This window comes from Pteropus medius, unplaced genomic scaffold, assembly GCF_902729225.1.
Source record: "Pteropus medius unplaced genomic scaffold, Ma_sr-lr_union100, whole genome shotgun sequence".
Taxonomy (NCBI): Eukaryota; Metazoa; Chordata; class Mammalia; order Chiroptera; family Pteropodidae; genus Pteropus; species Pteropus medius.
This window is the reverse complement of record NW_024350399.1, coordinates 627,088-642,768: the sequence shown is the minus strand read 5'-3', so window position 1 is coordinate 642,768 and position 15,681 is coordinate 627,088. Positions and strand designations below refer to the sequence as shown.

The following is a 15,681-nucleotide window of genomic DNA, read 5'->3' as shown; positions in this document are numbered from 1 at the left end:
CACTGTTGAATAGAACTCATGTAATTATTAAAATATTAATTTATAATTACAAATTAATTTTCTCATATACTTACGGATTTGAGAAAACACGAGCAGGGAAAATACCCTGGGCTGTGGCAGGAGCCTGATGTGCTATTTATCAGAAAAAGAAAATTATAATTAGTCTGTATCCTTCCCCAGCAGTTGTAAAATTGTAATTAAGATCCTGTAGCAGGTTTATTCTCTGTTATCACTGCCGTGTTTAAAAGTACCTAGAGACTCTTACACAAAGTCCAAATTCCTAAGCAAGACATAAGATACACATATAGTTGATTTCTCTCCTACCTGTCCAGTGACTTCTCTGGCTAGTCTTTCATATGTATTCTATGGTCCAGACATACAGAATAACTTATAATTTCTCAAATGTACCATGTTTTCCATGCCTCTGGGCCCTTGCTGTTTCCTTTGTCTAGAACACCCCATTCCTACTTTTAACTTCTCCTTTAGGTTTTATTCTGGAGTGGTAGGCAAGTATTGAAGCTGATGCCTAACCTATGGGCATTGGCCATAACTACAAACTTAATAGCAGGTCCTCAAAAAAAAAAGCATCCCAGAGAGGCAATACAGACAAGTTATGTTTTGACTTCAGCTGTGGATAAAAGAGAAAATAAAAATCTCTTTTTAGAATTCATAATCACAGGTTTTCTTTTATATGACTCCGAGGTTCAAATCTACTCTATGGTCCATAAAATTCCAAGTGGAAAATTAATTTAGAGTGAACCTGTGTTTATAGCTCTTCCAGATGCCAAGCAGACACATATGATAAAATTTTAGCAGCTTTACTGAGGTATAATTAATATTCAAAGAACACATACTTAATGTGTTCAATTTGATGAGTTTCTATAATGTAATACATCCTACCCAAATACAGAATTCTCAACAATACATTTCTGTCAAAAATGGGCTCATATAGAACAATAATAACACCACCTCCACACACACAGATGAATATGAAGAAACAAAACACCACGCCTGTTAGCAGAAAATAAACAACAACATACATTAGACTTAGACCTCAAAAACAGCAGATATTTAAATTACCAGATACAGACTATAAAACCAGTACATCTTTTTCAAACCAGTGAATTTTATATGGTTAAATATATAAAAAAGGGATTGGAAACACAGAAATGGAACAAGAACATACAAAAATGTCCAGTTAAATGTGAAAAATAACTATTCAGAAATTATATATAATGTTTAATATAATAAAAAAATTAAAAACATCGAATTGATAAAATAGTAAATTAGATATAATCAAAGAGAGAATTGGTTAATTGGAGGACGAATTTGAAGAATTTAACCGGAATGTAGCATAGAAAATTGGAAAATAAAGTTGTTAAATGATGTAGAATAAAAATAGGTCTAATATGTATATATTATATGTCATAATATATATATTATATATGTATTTATACAGAGAGAAGAGGTCTAATACACACACACCTATATTTGGAGATTCAGAAAACAAGAACAAAGAAAATGATGAAAGTCAATGTAGAAAATAGCTGAAACTTGTAAAGAATTGCTTATTATGGTAATACTAAAAAAAACAACAAAGGAAAACTCTTAAAAGCAGCCTTAGGTATGTGCTGGGCAGCTGGGAAGGAGAAGAGAGATCCCTTACACAGAAAATATGAAATAGAACAAAAAGTTGGACATTTAAGTAGAACAGTATCTTTAAAGTGCTAGAAAAAATACTATACCCAGAAACTTGTAAACACAGCCATAATTACATCCTAGAACATGGGTAAAATACAGTTTATCATATAAAATCTGAGAGTTTACTCTCAAAATCTGTTCATTAAATTTCTAAATTTAATTTCTAAAAAAGGCATTTATAAGAATGGATGTACTTTAGGAAGAATGAAAGTTTCTATTATGTATAAAATTTAAAACTATATTATTGGTTGAATATGATATAATGACTTAAAGTAAGTTATTCTAAGTCTGAATTTTACTTTAAGTATATTAAAATTTAAAGGTAATTATCAAAAGAAATATACATATAGCATACAATTTCCAAAACGCTAGAGAGGAAACTGGATTTTAAAAAACTGAATACTCTAAAAGCAAGAAAGGGAAACAAACAGATATTAAAAAGAATGAACTGAAAACATGTAAGGCAGTAAAAATCTTCCAAAAATTTGTAATCAACAAATGTGAATGTAAATTTAGTTAAAAGTAGTAAACTGTAAGACAGAATGAAAATAAAACAAAATCCATGGGTAGAGTATTTACAAGAGACATTTAAATATCTAAACACACTAAGATTGAAAGCCAATACAGCTATATTAATATCAGGCTCTTTAAATTTATGACAAAAACATCACTTACAATAAAGGTCACTGTATAATAATAAAAGACTCAATTCACCAAGATAAACTTGCATATGCCTAATAACCCAGATCAACAAATAAAAAGCAACAATTAACTACATGGAGGAATATTGAGAACTATCTTATCATTTCCAATAATTTTTAGAACAAAGAGTTTAAAAAAAATAAGTGTATAGAATGTTAGAATTGAACAATTAAACACCTTGATTGAATGGAAATTTTTAGAACATTGAATTCCCTATTGACAACATTCATTGTTTTCAACCACACAGAACATTTGAAAAATTAATCATATGTGCCAAACCAATAGAACAATTTTTCACATATTTAAATTAGAAATCAATAACAAAAAGAAAACTAGAAATCTAGTATGCTTAAAATTTAAAAACAAGTTATGAATACAAAATAACAAAATTGAAATTTAGATATAATTTAGAAAAGAACAAAAGTATTGTATACTAGGTGTTGCAGAACATTCAAAAATTTACATATTAAGATTACCAACTATTTTTAATCTTACCAATTAAATGTCACACATTGTTCTAAACACTTTATAAATATTAACTTATTGAATTGCCATAGCAATCACATGAACTATGTACTATTATTATTCTCATTTTATAGTTGGAAAAACTAAAGAATAAAGTTAAATAAATTGGCCAACCATAAGTTTTAAGTGTTGGAATGTGGATTTAACTTAGGTAGGTAGTCTGGGGTCAGAGTATATGTTTTTACCATTGGGCATACTTGCAATCATCTGATCTGTGTGGATAGGATATAGGAAGACTTTATCAATAAATTTGAAAACTTAGATGAATAAATTTACAGGGAAAGAGTAACTTGCCAAAAACTTGAAAAGAAATAGAAAATGTGAATAGTTTTGAATATCTAAAGTAATTGAATCCATAGTTTAAAATTTTTCTCACTAAGAGAGCCAAGGGCAGGTTAATTATTTTGGCAGCAATTTTTACCAAACATTCAAGGAATACATAATTCCAACTCTAGAAACTTCTAGAAAGCAAGAGGCAAAATAACTCATGAAGTTAGTGCAATCTTGACATAAAAATCAAACCAAGAAAACTATGAGAAATGAATATTGCAGCCCAACTTCTTTCAAGAACCTAGATGCTAAAATTCTATATAAAAAAAAAAATTACTGGAAAACCTAACCTAAATATATATAAGGAATATATGATAAACAAAATGATTTAATCATTCTGGTTGCTCTAACAACAAAACACAGTCTGAACAGATATATAAAATATATTTTCAAAAAATCAGCATTCACTGATAAAGAAAATTTAGCAAATCAGACATAGAAGGGTATTTCCTTAACCTGGCATTGCTATTGTTATATACCAAGATATTACAGTGAACATGATATATAATGATGAATAATTTTAAAATATACATATTTTTGTAATTGGAAAGAAGACAGGAAGCCCACTTTCATTACTTTATTTACCATTTTAAGAAGACCCAAGAAATGGAATGAGTACCAGAAACAATTTAAAAATATAAGATTAGAAAGAAATTAACTTAAGCTTTCATGATTATATTATAAAACAAAAGAATCACACAACAGATAAGAAGAATTAATTAGAGAATTTGGAAAGGTTGCTGCACACATAATCGTCATGCAGAAATCAATCACATTTCTATATATTAGTAACAAGCAGTTAGATAGCATACCATTTTATGAGACTGACACGCTGCCTATGGCACTAAGGAGGCAACTGATAACATACCATTTTAAACAGCAACAGAAGTATTAAGTACCTAGGAATAAATTTAACAAAAGATATGTAAGAGTTATCTGCAGAAAATTACTAAACTTAAAGAACTGTAATTTCCATAAAATAGAGTGATAGACCATTTACATTGATAGGGAGAACCAGCATTGTAAAGATACCTATTCTCCCCATATTGATCTATAGTTTCAATGCAATATCAATTACCACTTCAGCAGTGGTGTGTGTGTGTGTGTGTGTGTGTGTGTGTGTAAAAGAGAGAGATGGGAAGGTTGATTTCAAAAAAAAATATATATATATACATATATATAATATATATATTATATATTATATATGGAGGGAGGTAGGGTGAGAATTAGCCAAGGTATCCTAGAAAAGAATAAGAAAGTGGTAGAAGTGGCAGCAGCTGGGGCAGGGGTGTGAGGTGTTTTTCCCTTGTTGATCTCAAAATCTTAGGAATTATCAAAAGTATGATACTAGTGCAATGAGAGACAAACTGGTCTTTTGGAACAGGATAGAGAAATCGAAACAGATCTACACATTTATGGTATCTGAACATCAATGATCTAACATTCCAGATTAGCAAGTGAGGACAGACTGTTTAAGGAATAGTTCTGGGGCAACAGTGATTCATGTGGAGAAGGCAAGGAAGGTGAGGGACTGAGATACAATTTTACTTTGAGAGAACCTGAAGAGGAGCTCCACTGGTAGACTGTATTGCTCGGCCCAGAAGATAAAAAAGGGCTGCAAATTATACCTGGGGGAGGTTAGGAGCAGAGAGATTCACTTTCTCTTGGCAGAAGGCTTGATAATTACTAGTCTATTAATTCTGTCCCCTTTATGAAGAAATAGTTGTGGTTTCTTTTACTTACTGGTTTTCTAATACATAGACCTAACAGCTGAAGTTATGTAAAAAGCATGACCAAGTAGAGAAAATGAAAAACTCACTTAAAAAGAGCCTAGCAATCATAGTGCTAGGGACTACACTTGACATTCTTAGAAGCAAATCTGATGGAAGATTTGCAGCTATGCCCGTTTATTGCTTATTGTCTATGGCTGGTTTCTAGCTACCATGGCAGAACTGAATAGTTGCAATACTTTATGGATGACCTACACATGAATAAGAACCTTATACCTCTCAAACAAGGAAGAGAGATGTTTTGGTATATTCTTGGAACATTTAAAAATATCAATACATATTTGACTATGAAGAAAGTTTAACTTCGATGAAGAGAGATTTATAGGCTATATTTTCTGATGTGAATTCAAGGAAATTAAAAAGAATAAGAATGCTACCAAAATTATTTTTAGTGAAAATTAAGAAATATACATTCACATAACTGTTACATTGAAGGGGAATTTAAGAGGGAAAGTAAAATCTGTGTATAAATTGATGAAAAGCGAACAAGTTGCATTAAAATTTACAGTTCTGAGCTGTACTCATAGGGATATGTATAGCATTAAGGCTGTTATCATTACTAGAATGAATAAAAAAAACCACAAATCCCCCAACTTTGAAAGACAGTTAACAGCAGGGTGGAGAACACTCTATCCTTATATCTGTGCCAGAATAGATGTCTGATTTTCATTTTTGACTAAGATGAAGGCAGTGAGATTTGCAATTAGAAGTTACAGAGAGTTTACTACCTATGTTTTCTGTAATAGCCTGCTGAAATGTGAAAGGGTTAAAGAATAATTAAAACCTGAAACTGGACAAAGGAAGTCTATACCTTAGGCCTAGTTTCTGGAACCCCTAACCACATTCTGTTAATCATGAATGAGCTCATACGCTAACTGCCAATTTTAGCCTGTGTAACCCTGCTTGCTTGCGTGGCATGAAAAATAATCAATTGTATATAAGCTGAAAATTACTGTTTGGCCATCGCCCATGGGAACACTGGCTATTGTCCATGGGAACATAGGCAATCACCCATAGGAACATAACATTTTAACAACAAGCTTTCTGCTTCTGTACTCCCCGCTTGTACACCTGACCAGTGGGTTGACAGGTAGTGAATAGGAGAAAGATACCCCTTGTTGTAGTAGGGAAGAATTAATATTGTTAAAATGCCCTTACTCTCTAAAGTGATCTATAATTTCAATGCACTACCTATGAAAATTCCAATCGCATTTTTCACAAAATAAAACAAGCAGTGCTACAATTTGTATGGAACCACAAAAGACTCCGAATATCCAAAGTAATCTTGGGAAAGAAGAACAAAGCTGGAGGCACAACACTTCTTGATTTCAAACAATATGCCAAAGGTATAATAATAAAAACAGTATGGTATTAGCATTAAAATAGACACATAGGTTAATGGAACATAATAGAGAGCACAAGAACAAGCATACATTATACACACACACACACACACACACACGTGTCTATTTTAATGCTAATACGATGTGTGTGTGTGTGTGTGTGTGTGTGTGTGTGTGTGTGTGTGTGTGTGTGTGTGTTTCAAATAATTTGCAACAAAGGAGCCAAGAACATTCAATAGGGAAAAGAGTTACTTCAATAAATGGTCTTGGGAAAACTGGAGAACAAGCCATATGCCAAAGAATGAAACTAGACCCCTAACTTACACCATACACAAAAATCTACTCAGAATGAATCAAAAACTCAAACATAAGATCTGAAATTGTAGATTGTAGAACTCCTAAAAGAAAACTTTGGGTGTTATCTCCCTGACATGGATCTTCTCAATTATTTTCAGGATTTGACACCAAAACAAAGACACACACAAAAAGCAAAAATAAACAAGTGAGATTACTTCAAACTAAAAAGCTTTTGCACAGCAATGAAAAGTATCAACAAAATATAAAGACAACATATAGAACAGGATAAAATATTTGCAAACCACATATCTGACAAGTTATTAACATCTAAAATACACAAGGTTACAACTCAATAGCAAAAAATAAAATAAAATAAAATAAAATAAAATAAAATAAAATAAAATAAAAGAAAGAAAGAAAACAAAACAAAACCCAAAATATACAATTAAAAAATTAAGCGAAGAACTGGAAAGCCATTTTTCAATTAAATCTACAAATAGCCAACAGGTACATGATGAAATGTTCAACATCACTAATTAGAGAAATCTAAATCAAAAAACAATGTGATATCACTTCACACCTGTTAGAATATCCATTATCAAAAAAGACAAGAAATAACAAATGCTGGTGGGGATGTGGAGAAAATGTTACCCTCATACACTGTTGGTGGGACTGTAAACTGGTATAATGGAAAACAGTATGGAGCCCTCTCAGGAAATTAAAGCTAGAACTACTGTATGACCTAGCAACTCCACTTATGAGTACATATCCAAAAGAAATAAAATCATTATCTTGAAGTTATATATGTACTCCCATGTTCACTGCAGCATTATTCACAGTAACAAAGGTATAGAAACAATTTAAGTACCTGTTGACAAATAAATGCATAAATAAAATGTAATATATGTACATATATACATGTATACACACACACACACTGGAATATTATTCAGCCTTAAATAGAAGGAAATTCATTAGTGACAACACGGATGAACCTGGAGGACATTATGCTAACTGAAATAAGTCAGACAAAGACAAATTAAAAAAGAAAAAAAGTTCAATTCATAGAGACAGAGAGTAGAAAGGTGGTTGCCAGGGACTGGGGGCATGTAGAAATACGGAGAAACTGGTAGAGGGTCAACCTTTTGGTTATAAGATGAATAAAGTCTGGGGATCTAATGTATAACATAGTAACTATAGTTGATAATATTATATTGCATAACTAGAATTTGCTAATAGGATATAACTTAAGTTTTCCCACAAAAGAAATGGAAGAAAAAAGAAATATCTTTATTAGCATTTGCTAGAAAAACATTCTTCCACAGGACACATAGATAATTAATCAGAAATCAAAGATAATGTGAATGATAACTGGTTCTTCTAAATCCGCAATTAAAGAGACAAAAAGAAAGGCATATAGTGAGAATATAATCACATCCCTATACCAACAAAGGATTCATTATTTAGAATACAACAAAACTTGATAACAAATCGATAAAAAACAGAGACACAATATGATAGAAAAGTGGATAAGAGACTTAAAACCTTCAAATAAACATCCAAAGAGCCAATAAATATGTGCAACTTCACTACTAATAAGAGAAAATGTTAATTTAAACCTAATGAGATACCAACTCACCAGAATGGCAGAAATTAAAGACTAAACTACCAAAGTGTTGAAAAGGATACAAAATCATAAGAGCTCTCACTAACTTTAGCTGATAAAAGTTTATGATGAGACCCCTTTGGAAAATTCTTGAGCATTATCCATTAAAATTAAACACATACGTACATACCTAATGGCTCATATCCATAGAGCGATTTCCCACCCCCGCTCCCTTTCCCTCTCCAGCTCTCTCACACATAAATGTACTAGAAAGTTCATAAAGAATTTCTCATATCTGGAAAAATCCAAATATTCATGAACAGTGGAATAAATTATTGTATAGTTCATAAACTATACAACAAAACAATAGTGAAAATGAATTACAACTACACACAAAGACAGTGATGAATCTCAGAAATATAGTATTGAGAGAAGCAGCAGAAATATAATAATTCCATTTAAACAGGCAATACTAATCTATTATAGTAGAAATCAAGAGAATGATTACCTCGAGAAGGAGGTAGGAGATTTTGATTTCCAAGGGAAAGAATTGGGGCTTTTGCAGTGTGGATTATTTTATAATTGGTGTTCATATTTGAGGTTACATAGATTTATATGCTTTGTGATTATTTATTGAATATAAAACTTTGTATTTTTCTGAATGTTTTTAACTAAAATGTTAAAATATTAGTATAGGAAATATATATGTAAAATGAGATACTATGAATAATTTTATGATAATACATTTGAAAACAAACTGGTCAATTCCTAGAAAAAGAGAATTTATCAAAACTAACAACTAAATAATCATATATTTAAAATTTTTAAATTGTGATTAAAAGCTACCTAACAAAGAAAACTCCTAACCCAGATAACTTGACCAATAAATTCTACAAAACCTTTAAGCAAAAAATTAACCCAATATTCTCCCTAAGGTTAGACTCTTAGAGGATAGCACAACCTTTATGTGGAAAAAAAAATTATGAAAAATGAAAATTATAGGCCAGTTGCTGTCATCACTGCAGAAACAAAAATACAAAACAAAATATGGGCATATTGAATCCAGATACATTTAAAAAAGCATACATAATGATCAAATGATTATTATTTAAAGTAATGAAAGTTTAGAGCAGTATTTTAAAAATCAACAAAATTAACAGAATAAAAGAGAACAATCATTAAATCATCTCAATAGATATAAAACAAAAACAAAATCCAATTGAACAAAATGAAACATCCATTCATAATTAAAGCTCTTAGCAAGTGTAGAACTTAAGAAGACTTCCTTAATAAGTTAAGAGAGACCTAAAAGTAAAATTGGCAGGCATCCTTCCTAATTACTAAATGTTGTTTTCTCTCTCAGATTGGGAACAAGAAAAGAATGCCTTATTCAACACACACTGGTGGTCTTAGACAGTTTAAGAAGTCAAAAAATAGGTGTAGGATTGAAAAGAAAGAAATAAAGCTGACATTCATAGAAAACACTATTATTTATGTAGAAAATCTAAAATAATCTGCAGATAAAATATTCGGAATAATAATTAAAGTCAGCTCATTGCAGATTAATACAGAAAAATTAGTTGCATTTCATTAGAGCATTAATGAGTATAAATGAAGTTTTAAAAGATACTATTTGAAATATAAAATATCAATGAAATGTATTTGAAATAAATCTAATGAAATATATTTGACAGAAAAGTATGAACATTATTGAGAGAAATTAAAGGAAATTTAGATACCAGGTCCTTGCTTTGGAAGACATCATCCTCTAAAGCTGTCAATTCTCTTGAAATTGATCTCTTGATTAAAGTCATTCTAATAAAAAATCCCAGTAAGAATATTTTTGGAACTCGAGTTCTTTTTAAAATTTACATGGAAAGGCAAATGGCTGAGAATAACCAAGACACGCGATTTACTCTACTGGATATTAAGATTTATTAAAAGGTTTTTGTAATTAAAACAATGTAGCATTTGTTTAATAATATGGTGAGGAACTACCCATTTACACAAATGAATAAGCAAACTAAATATAATATTAGAAATCAAGTTAATTATAGTATTTGGGGAGGAGAGAGAGAATATTGATGGGAGTGGGTTCAGTGAAGGATTCCGCGAGATTCCCAAGGTTCTGTTTTTCTATCATTGTGCTGGTCTCATGGGTATTTTGCTTTATGATAATTCATTCAACTGTATATAATTTTGTGGTCTTTCTGATTATATGTTTTAGTTCAATTTGAAAAATATGAAAAATTATATCGACAAGCACAATTTATTTCTGAAATGGGAAGATAGTATATGATGGAAGCTATCAATATTATCCGTATAAATTAAAGGAGAAAAAAAAATCATAGTCTATTAATAGGTACTAGAAAAGACTTCATAAAATTCATATAGTTTCATTTATAAAATGAAATTCAAAAGTTCATCTTCAGCCATAAAATTCCAAATAAGATAAAAAAAGACACTATGAAGATATTAGAATGTATTTACCATAATGACAATGAATATTATTTTAAATGGCAAAACACCAAACTATTTCAAGTAAAACCCAGAATTTAACAGGCATATTGTTAACTACTATGCCACTTAATATTGGAAGTTCTAGGAATTGTATTGAGACAAGACATTAAAATGAGTACAACATTGGGGAATTTTTTTTTTTTAATTCTCATGTAATTGTTTATCAAGAAAATAGAAGATATTAGCAAAAACATTAAATTTAATAAAATCTTGGTGAGGTAAGATACAAGATAAAAAAACTTTTTAGTGTTTCTCTAGCATTAGAAACCTACATATGAATATGGAAAAATACTTTATAAAAATGGCAAAAATGATAAATTACTTAGGAATAAACTAAAGCACAGAATTGATATATTTGCTATATCACATATATTTATATGTAGTGTCCATTATATATGTTATGAAACAATATTCAAAACACCTTCTAAACAAATGCAAAGGTGTTCAGTGTTCAAAGAAAGAGAGCAAATTACATTAAAACAGAAAATTCTTTCCCATTCTTTAAGTATTAAGCATGTCTATTCTACAAAGGCTTCCCTGACTACCTTAGGTAGACCTAAGCGCCGTCTTCTCTATACTTGCTCTGATCTGTAAGCACACCTTTTGTCTTTGTTGCACTTATATTGGATTGTCGTTATTGGCATGACTATCTCTCTTCACTTCACTGTAACATCCCTGGGTAAGAACCATGGGTTTTCTTTGTTCAATATTTATCACCATACCTGGCATGAAGCAGGAGCTCAATAAATGTTAGTTGAAAGAATGAGTTAAAAGATTGTATAATTTATTCAGTAGCTGTTGCTGATGTTTACCTGATTGATGGAGGTAGTTTGATTTCTTGTTTTGTCTTTCACCACAGTCATTATGTATCTCCTTCTGTATAATTCAAACAAAACAAACATATTCAAAGGATTTTTTTCTCAGAATTTGAATATCAACCATTATATATATTATATATAATATGTATATATGTGTATATGTATGTGTATGTATATATAAAATATAGAAATTTAAGATTTTTGAGAACTTCCCTTAAATGAAATTTTTAAGAAATACATACTTTTTGTGATATTTATATTTACATCTATTATTTATAGAATTCAAAATTTCATAGCTGTATCCTAGGAGGTCCACAAGACTATTCACACATTTGGTGATTCGTTGTCTTATGGGACTCAGAATACATTTGTACTCACATCTAAGATTCATTACAATAAAAGGACACACTGTAGGATAAGTAAGGGGAAAGATACAGGCTGAGTCTGGAAAAATCATGCACAGTCTTCCTTATGCTCTCTCCCTCCTGTGAGAAGATGTGCTTGAGCATGCTCTTATCTCCAGCAATTTGAAATGCAGAAACATGTGTGCAATGTGTCTGCCAGGGGAAATCTATTAGAAACTTAGCACTCAAGGTTTTTATTGAAGGCCGGTCATGAAGATATTCCCTACCTTAGTGTATACCAAAACTTCAGCCTCCCAAAAGGAAATCAGATGTTTAGCAAATATTACGTCGTTTGCAGAGTCTAGGTATATTGCCCCAACCATGCAGTTAGAAAAAGTTACATATCCATTAGGGAATGTTAGAAAAGCCAAGTTCTCGAACACTAGCCAAAGGCCAACTTTGCAAGCAGGACCTTCTAAAGACAGCAGTCTCAAGCCTGCTTATGTTAACTCTTTTCTGCACAATTGTATGTACCAGTATTCTAAAATTAACTATTTGTGGAGTGCACTCACTAGTAAGGAAGTTAATCAACTCAATGGGACAAAAGGATAGTTTTTTTTTTTTTCAATCAAAGCAAACAACATAGAAAAGTTTAAGTAGAGCTGGAAGATAGAGAACAGGTTTTCTGAATACATAGGGATATAGCTCTCTAGAGTTGTCCAAGAACTCAACCTGTTCGGGGAGGTAAATCCAGTGCAATAGACTTCTCTTTTCTTCCCAGAGGTGATCATAGGCCACCAGAAATACATTTTCTAACAATGGTAGCCTGTATACAACATGTTAGAAACAGGATGAATACTTATCATAATAAAATGCTATTTCTCATAACGAATTAGATATTTGCGGACATTTGATAACTCATTTGAGATCAATGTGGATGGCAAATTTTATAATACACACATTACCCAAAAAAGGTCAATAATAAAATTTAGACACTGTTTTTAAAGTTTTCTTTTTGTTTTTATTTGTTTGTTTTTAATAAAGGACATAGCCTATGAGATCTGTTGGGAAATATGAGAACATTAAATGTCAAAGTTGTTAAATTCTTTTTCTGGCTCAGCATACTTAAATGTGGATATTGATAAGAACACTGAAATGTAAAATGTTTATAATAAAACTCTACTACAGAGAGGCATATTATGGTAAACATACTACATTTCAGGAGTTATGCATAATTCAGTCTGCATATAATATGCATTAAAGCAGGGGTCCCCAACTCCTGGACCACAGACTGGTACCCATCCATGGCTTGTTAGGAACTGCACCACACAGCAAGAGGTGAGCAGCAGGCTAGACAGCCTGTTTCATCTCTATTCACAGCCACTCCCAGCACTAGCAGCTCCACCTCAGATCTTCAGGCATTAGATTCTCATAGGAGCACTGGTCCCTGGTGCTAAAAAGGTTGGGGACCACTGCAGTAGAGGACACTTTCTACTCTAATCAAGTAGAATTCATTTGGAAAGAAATTAGTAAATTTCCAGTTTATCAGAATCTATTTAAAGCCATGTTAACTTTTTAGACACAGTTGAATCAATTAATACTGTGCTACTAATAGAATGGAAAATGTGATTTTGACTTTTATAAAACAAGTTGGCAAGCAATAGAGAAAAAATTATGTTATATCCAGAAACTGTACCCTGAATCATTGCTGGCAACTTTCCGACAGCAGGTAACTGATCACAGGTCAAAAGGGAATGGGGAGTGATAGTCTGGCTGTCTCTGAACAATCCATGAGTACTAGTCAAAGCCCAATCAAAGAAACCCAATTTGATACTTCCTCTTAGGGCTGCAGGTACATACTGTGAACTACCATGTCATAGCCTATATTTAGGAAGACTATCCTAGGGCTATTAAAATATTATTAGGCATGATTAATTTCAAGGAATAAAGCTATTGTGTATGGTCACTTTATAAATGAAATTTTTTTATATATCAGTGATGATCATAAGATGGTACCTCATTTATTCTGTTTGCATTTGGGGCAAAAGAAATATTATATACCTCATCTTTTGTATGACCTATAGAAGAATGTGAGCATCTGGGAAAATTTCTTGTGGGTGAAGTTGAAGGTGAAAGAACTGGATCTTGAGCTGAGATGTTCATAGCTCCTAGAGAAAAAAGAAATTCTTTTAAATGTGAGATGATAATATTGTTGGAACAAGGGTGAATATTAATGAATAGAATTGATCTCATATTCTACCTGCTGAGCTGCCACAATCACTGGATTATCATAATAAAGGATTTATTTGAGCTAAGGAAGTATCTAAAAGAACAGCATGATCTTTTTTGATGTCCACACCTACAAATTTCCAGTGGTTCACCTCTCAAGGACAAGTCTGAAATTCTTAACCTCTGATCTTAATTTATTTAATATTATGCCAGCTTAATCCCTGTAACTGACCATAGACCATGGCCAAAATTAACTGACTGCATTTTGTTCAGTCTACAGCGGAAAACCTCTAACGGCTTGAATTGGGGAATAACCAAAGCTGTGTTTTAGGGAGATTGCTTTTACAGCAAATGTGTGGTGGATTAAAAAAAGGAAAATGGGATTGGAGGAGGGGTACTGAAATAGTAAAGGATGAAGCTGTGAGCATGGAGAAGAGGAGAGGGCAAGATAAATTAAGAAGGTAGATTAGACAGAAAGTAGCAGCTTTTGAATGCTGACGCAAGAGAGGAAGTCAAAAATAACCCATTTTTAGTTCCTGGATAAAATAGAAGGATCAGGAAGATGATGAATTTGATTTTATATTAAATTCGTGGTGGTCATTGACCACAACAGTCTGGTATTTTTCATGTGCTTATGTAGGATACACATGAGAGTTTTTTAGTGACTTCCAGAACTCCAACAAGGCACATAAAACTTAAGTCATTGTTCTTAATTCTATTCAAAGGTATATGGGAAACAGGAAGTATTGTCTATGGGGAACTGATGGCATTGTTTCTCATAGGGACATTCTTGGGGACAGATCTCTTTACTGTAACCTACTGAACTACAATGTCAGTAACTTCCTCTACTTATCACTATACATAGCCATAGCATGTACCCTAACTTTTCCACAGTTTGCAAATTTCAAAAGCCATACTCATCAAGTAATCACTCAAATATTTGGGCTAATTATAATATCTGTATTCATAAACAGTTTTATACCACACTTTATTTTCTAAAATAACTATGATTTTTTGTAATTAGATAAAAAAAATAGCTTGAAAAACTATGATGAAACCATAATTATATACTTAATAACAAAATAATTATGAATATCTTTCATTTTCTTACCTCTATCATTGTAAGTACTTGATTTTTTAGTTATCACTCCATCCTTCTACATGGTAAAACATTAAAGAAAAAAACACTCATTGGTAGCTGTACTTCTGAAAAAGATTTTGCCTTCTATCAACCAAATACGGATTTATTTTTCCCTTTACCCCCTAACTCTCTCCTGAAGATTGTCTCCTAAGACACCTTTCACAAGGATCTGAAATTTAACTAGTCCGGAATTGAGTTCAGTATATAGCAATGTCCAAACTTGTTCCTCTTCCACTATTCCATTTTTGTTTAAAGCATGGAATCCATTCAATGGTTAGTCCTAAAAGTTTAGAGTCATTCAATTTGTCTTAGGGAAATATAATTCAACCCAACGC

At 31.6% G+C, this 15,681-nt stretch overlaps 1 protein-coding gene across 1 annotated transcript in view; it reads right to left on the bottom strand.

Moving 5' to 3' along the window:
- FSIP2 (fibrous sheath interacting protein 2) overlaps positions 1–15,681 on the bottom strand; it is an 86,245-nt gene that overhangs the window by 47,447 nt on the left and 23,117 nt on the right. The window contains exons 11-14 of the mRNA XM_039839931.1: positions 15,317–15,362; positions 14,038–14,144; positions 11,627–11,690; positions 75–132 (exon numbers count right to left, since the gene is read on the bottom strand). Of these exons, the coding sequence (XP_039695865.1) occupies positions 75–132; positions 11,627–11,690; positions 14,038–14,144; positions 15,317–15,362 (275 nt within the window). The remainder of the gene's footprint in view (positions 1–74; positions 133–11,626; positions 11,691–14,037; positions 14,145–15,316; positions 15,363–15,681) is intronic.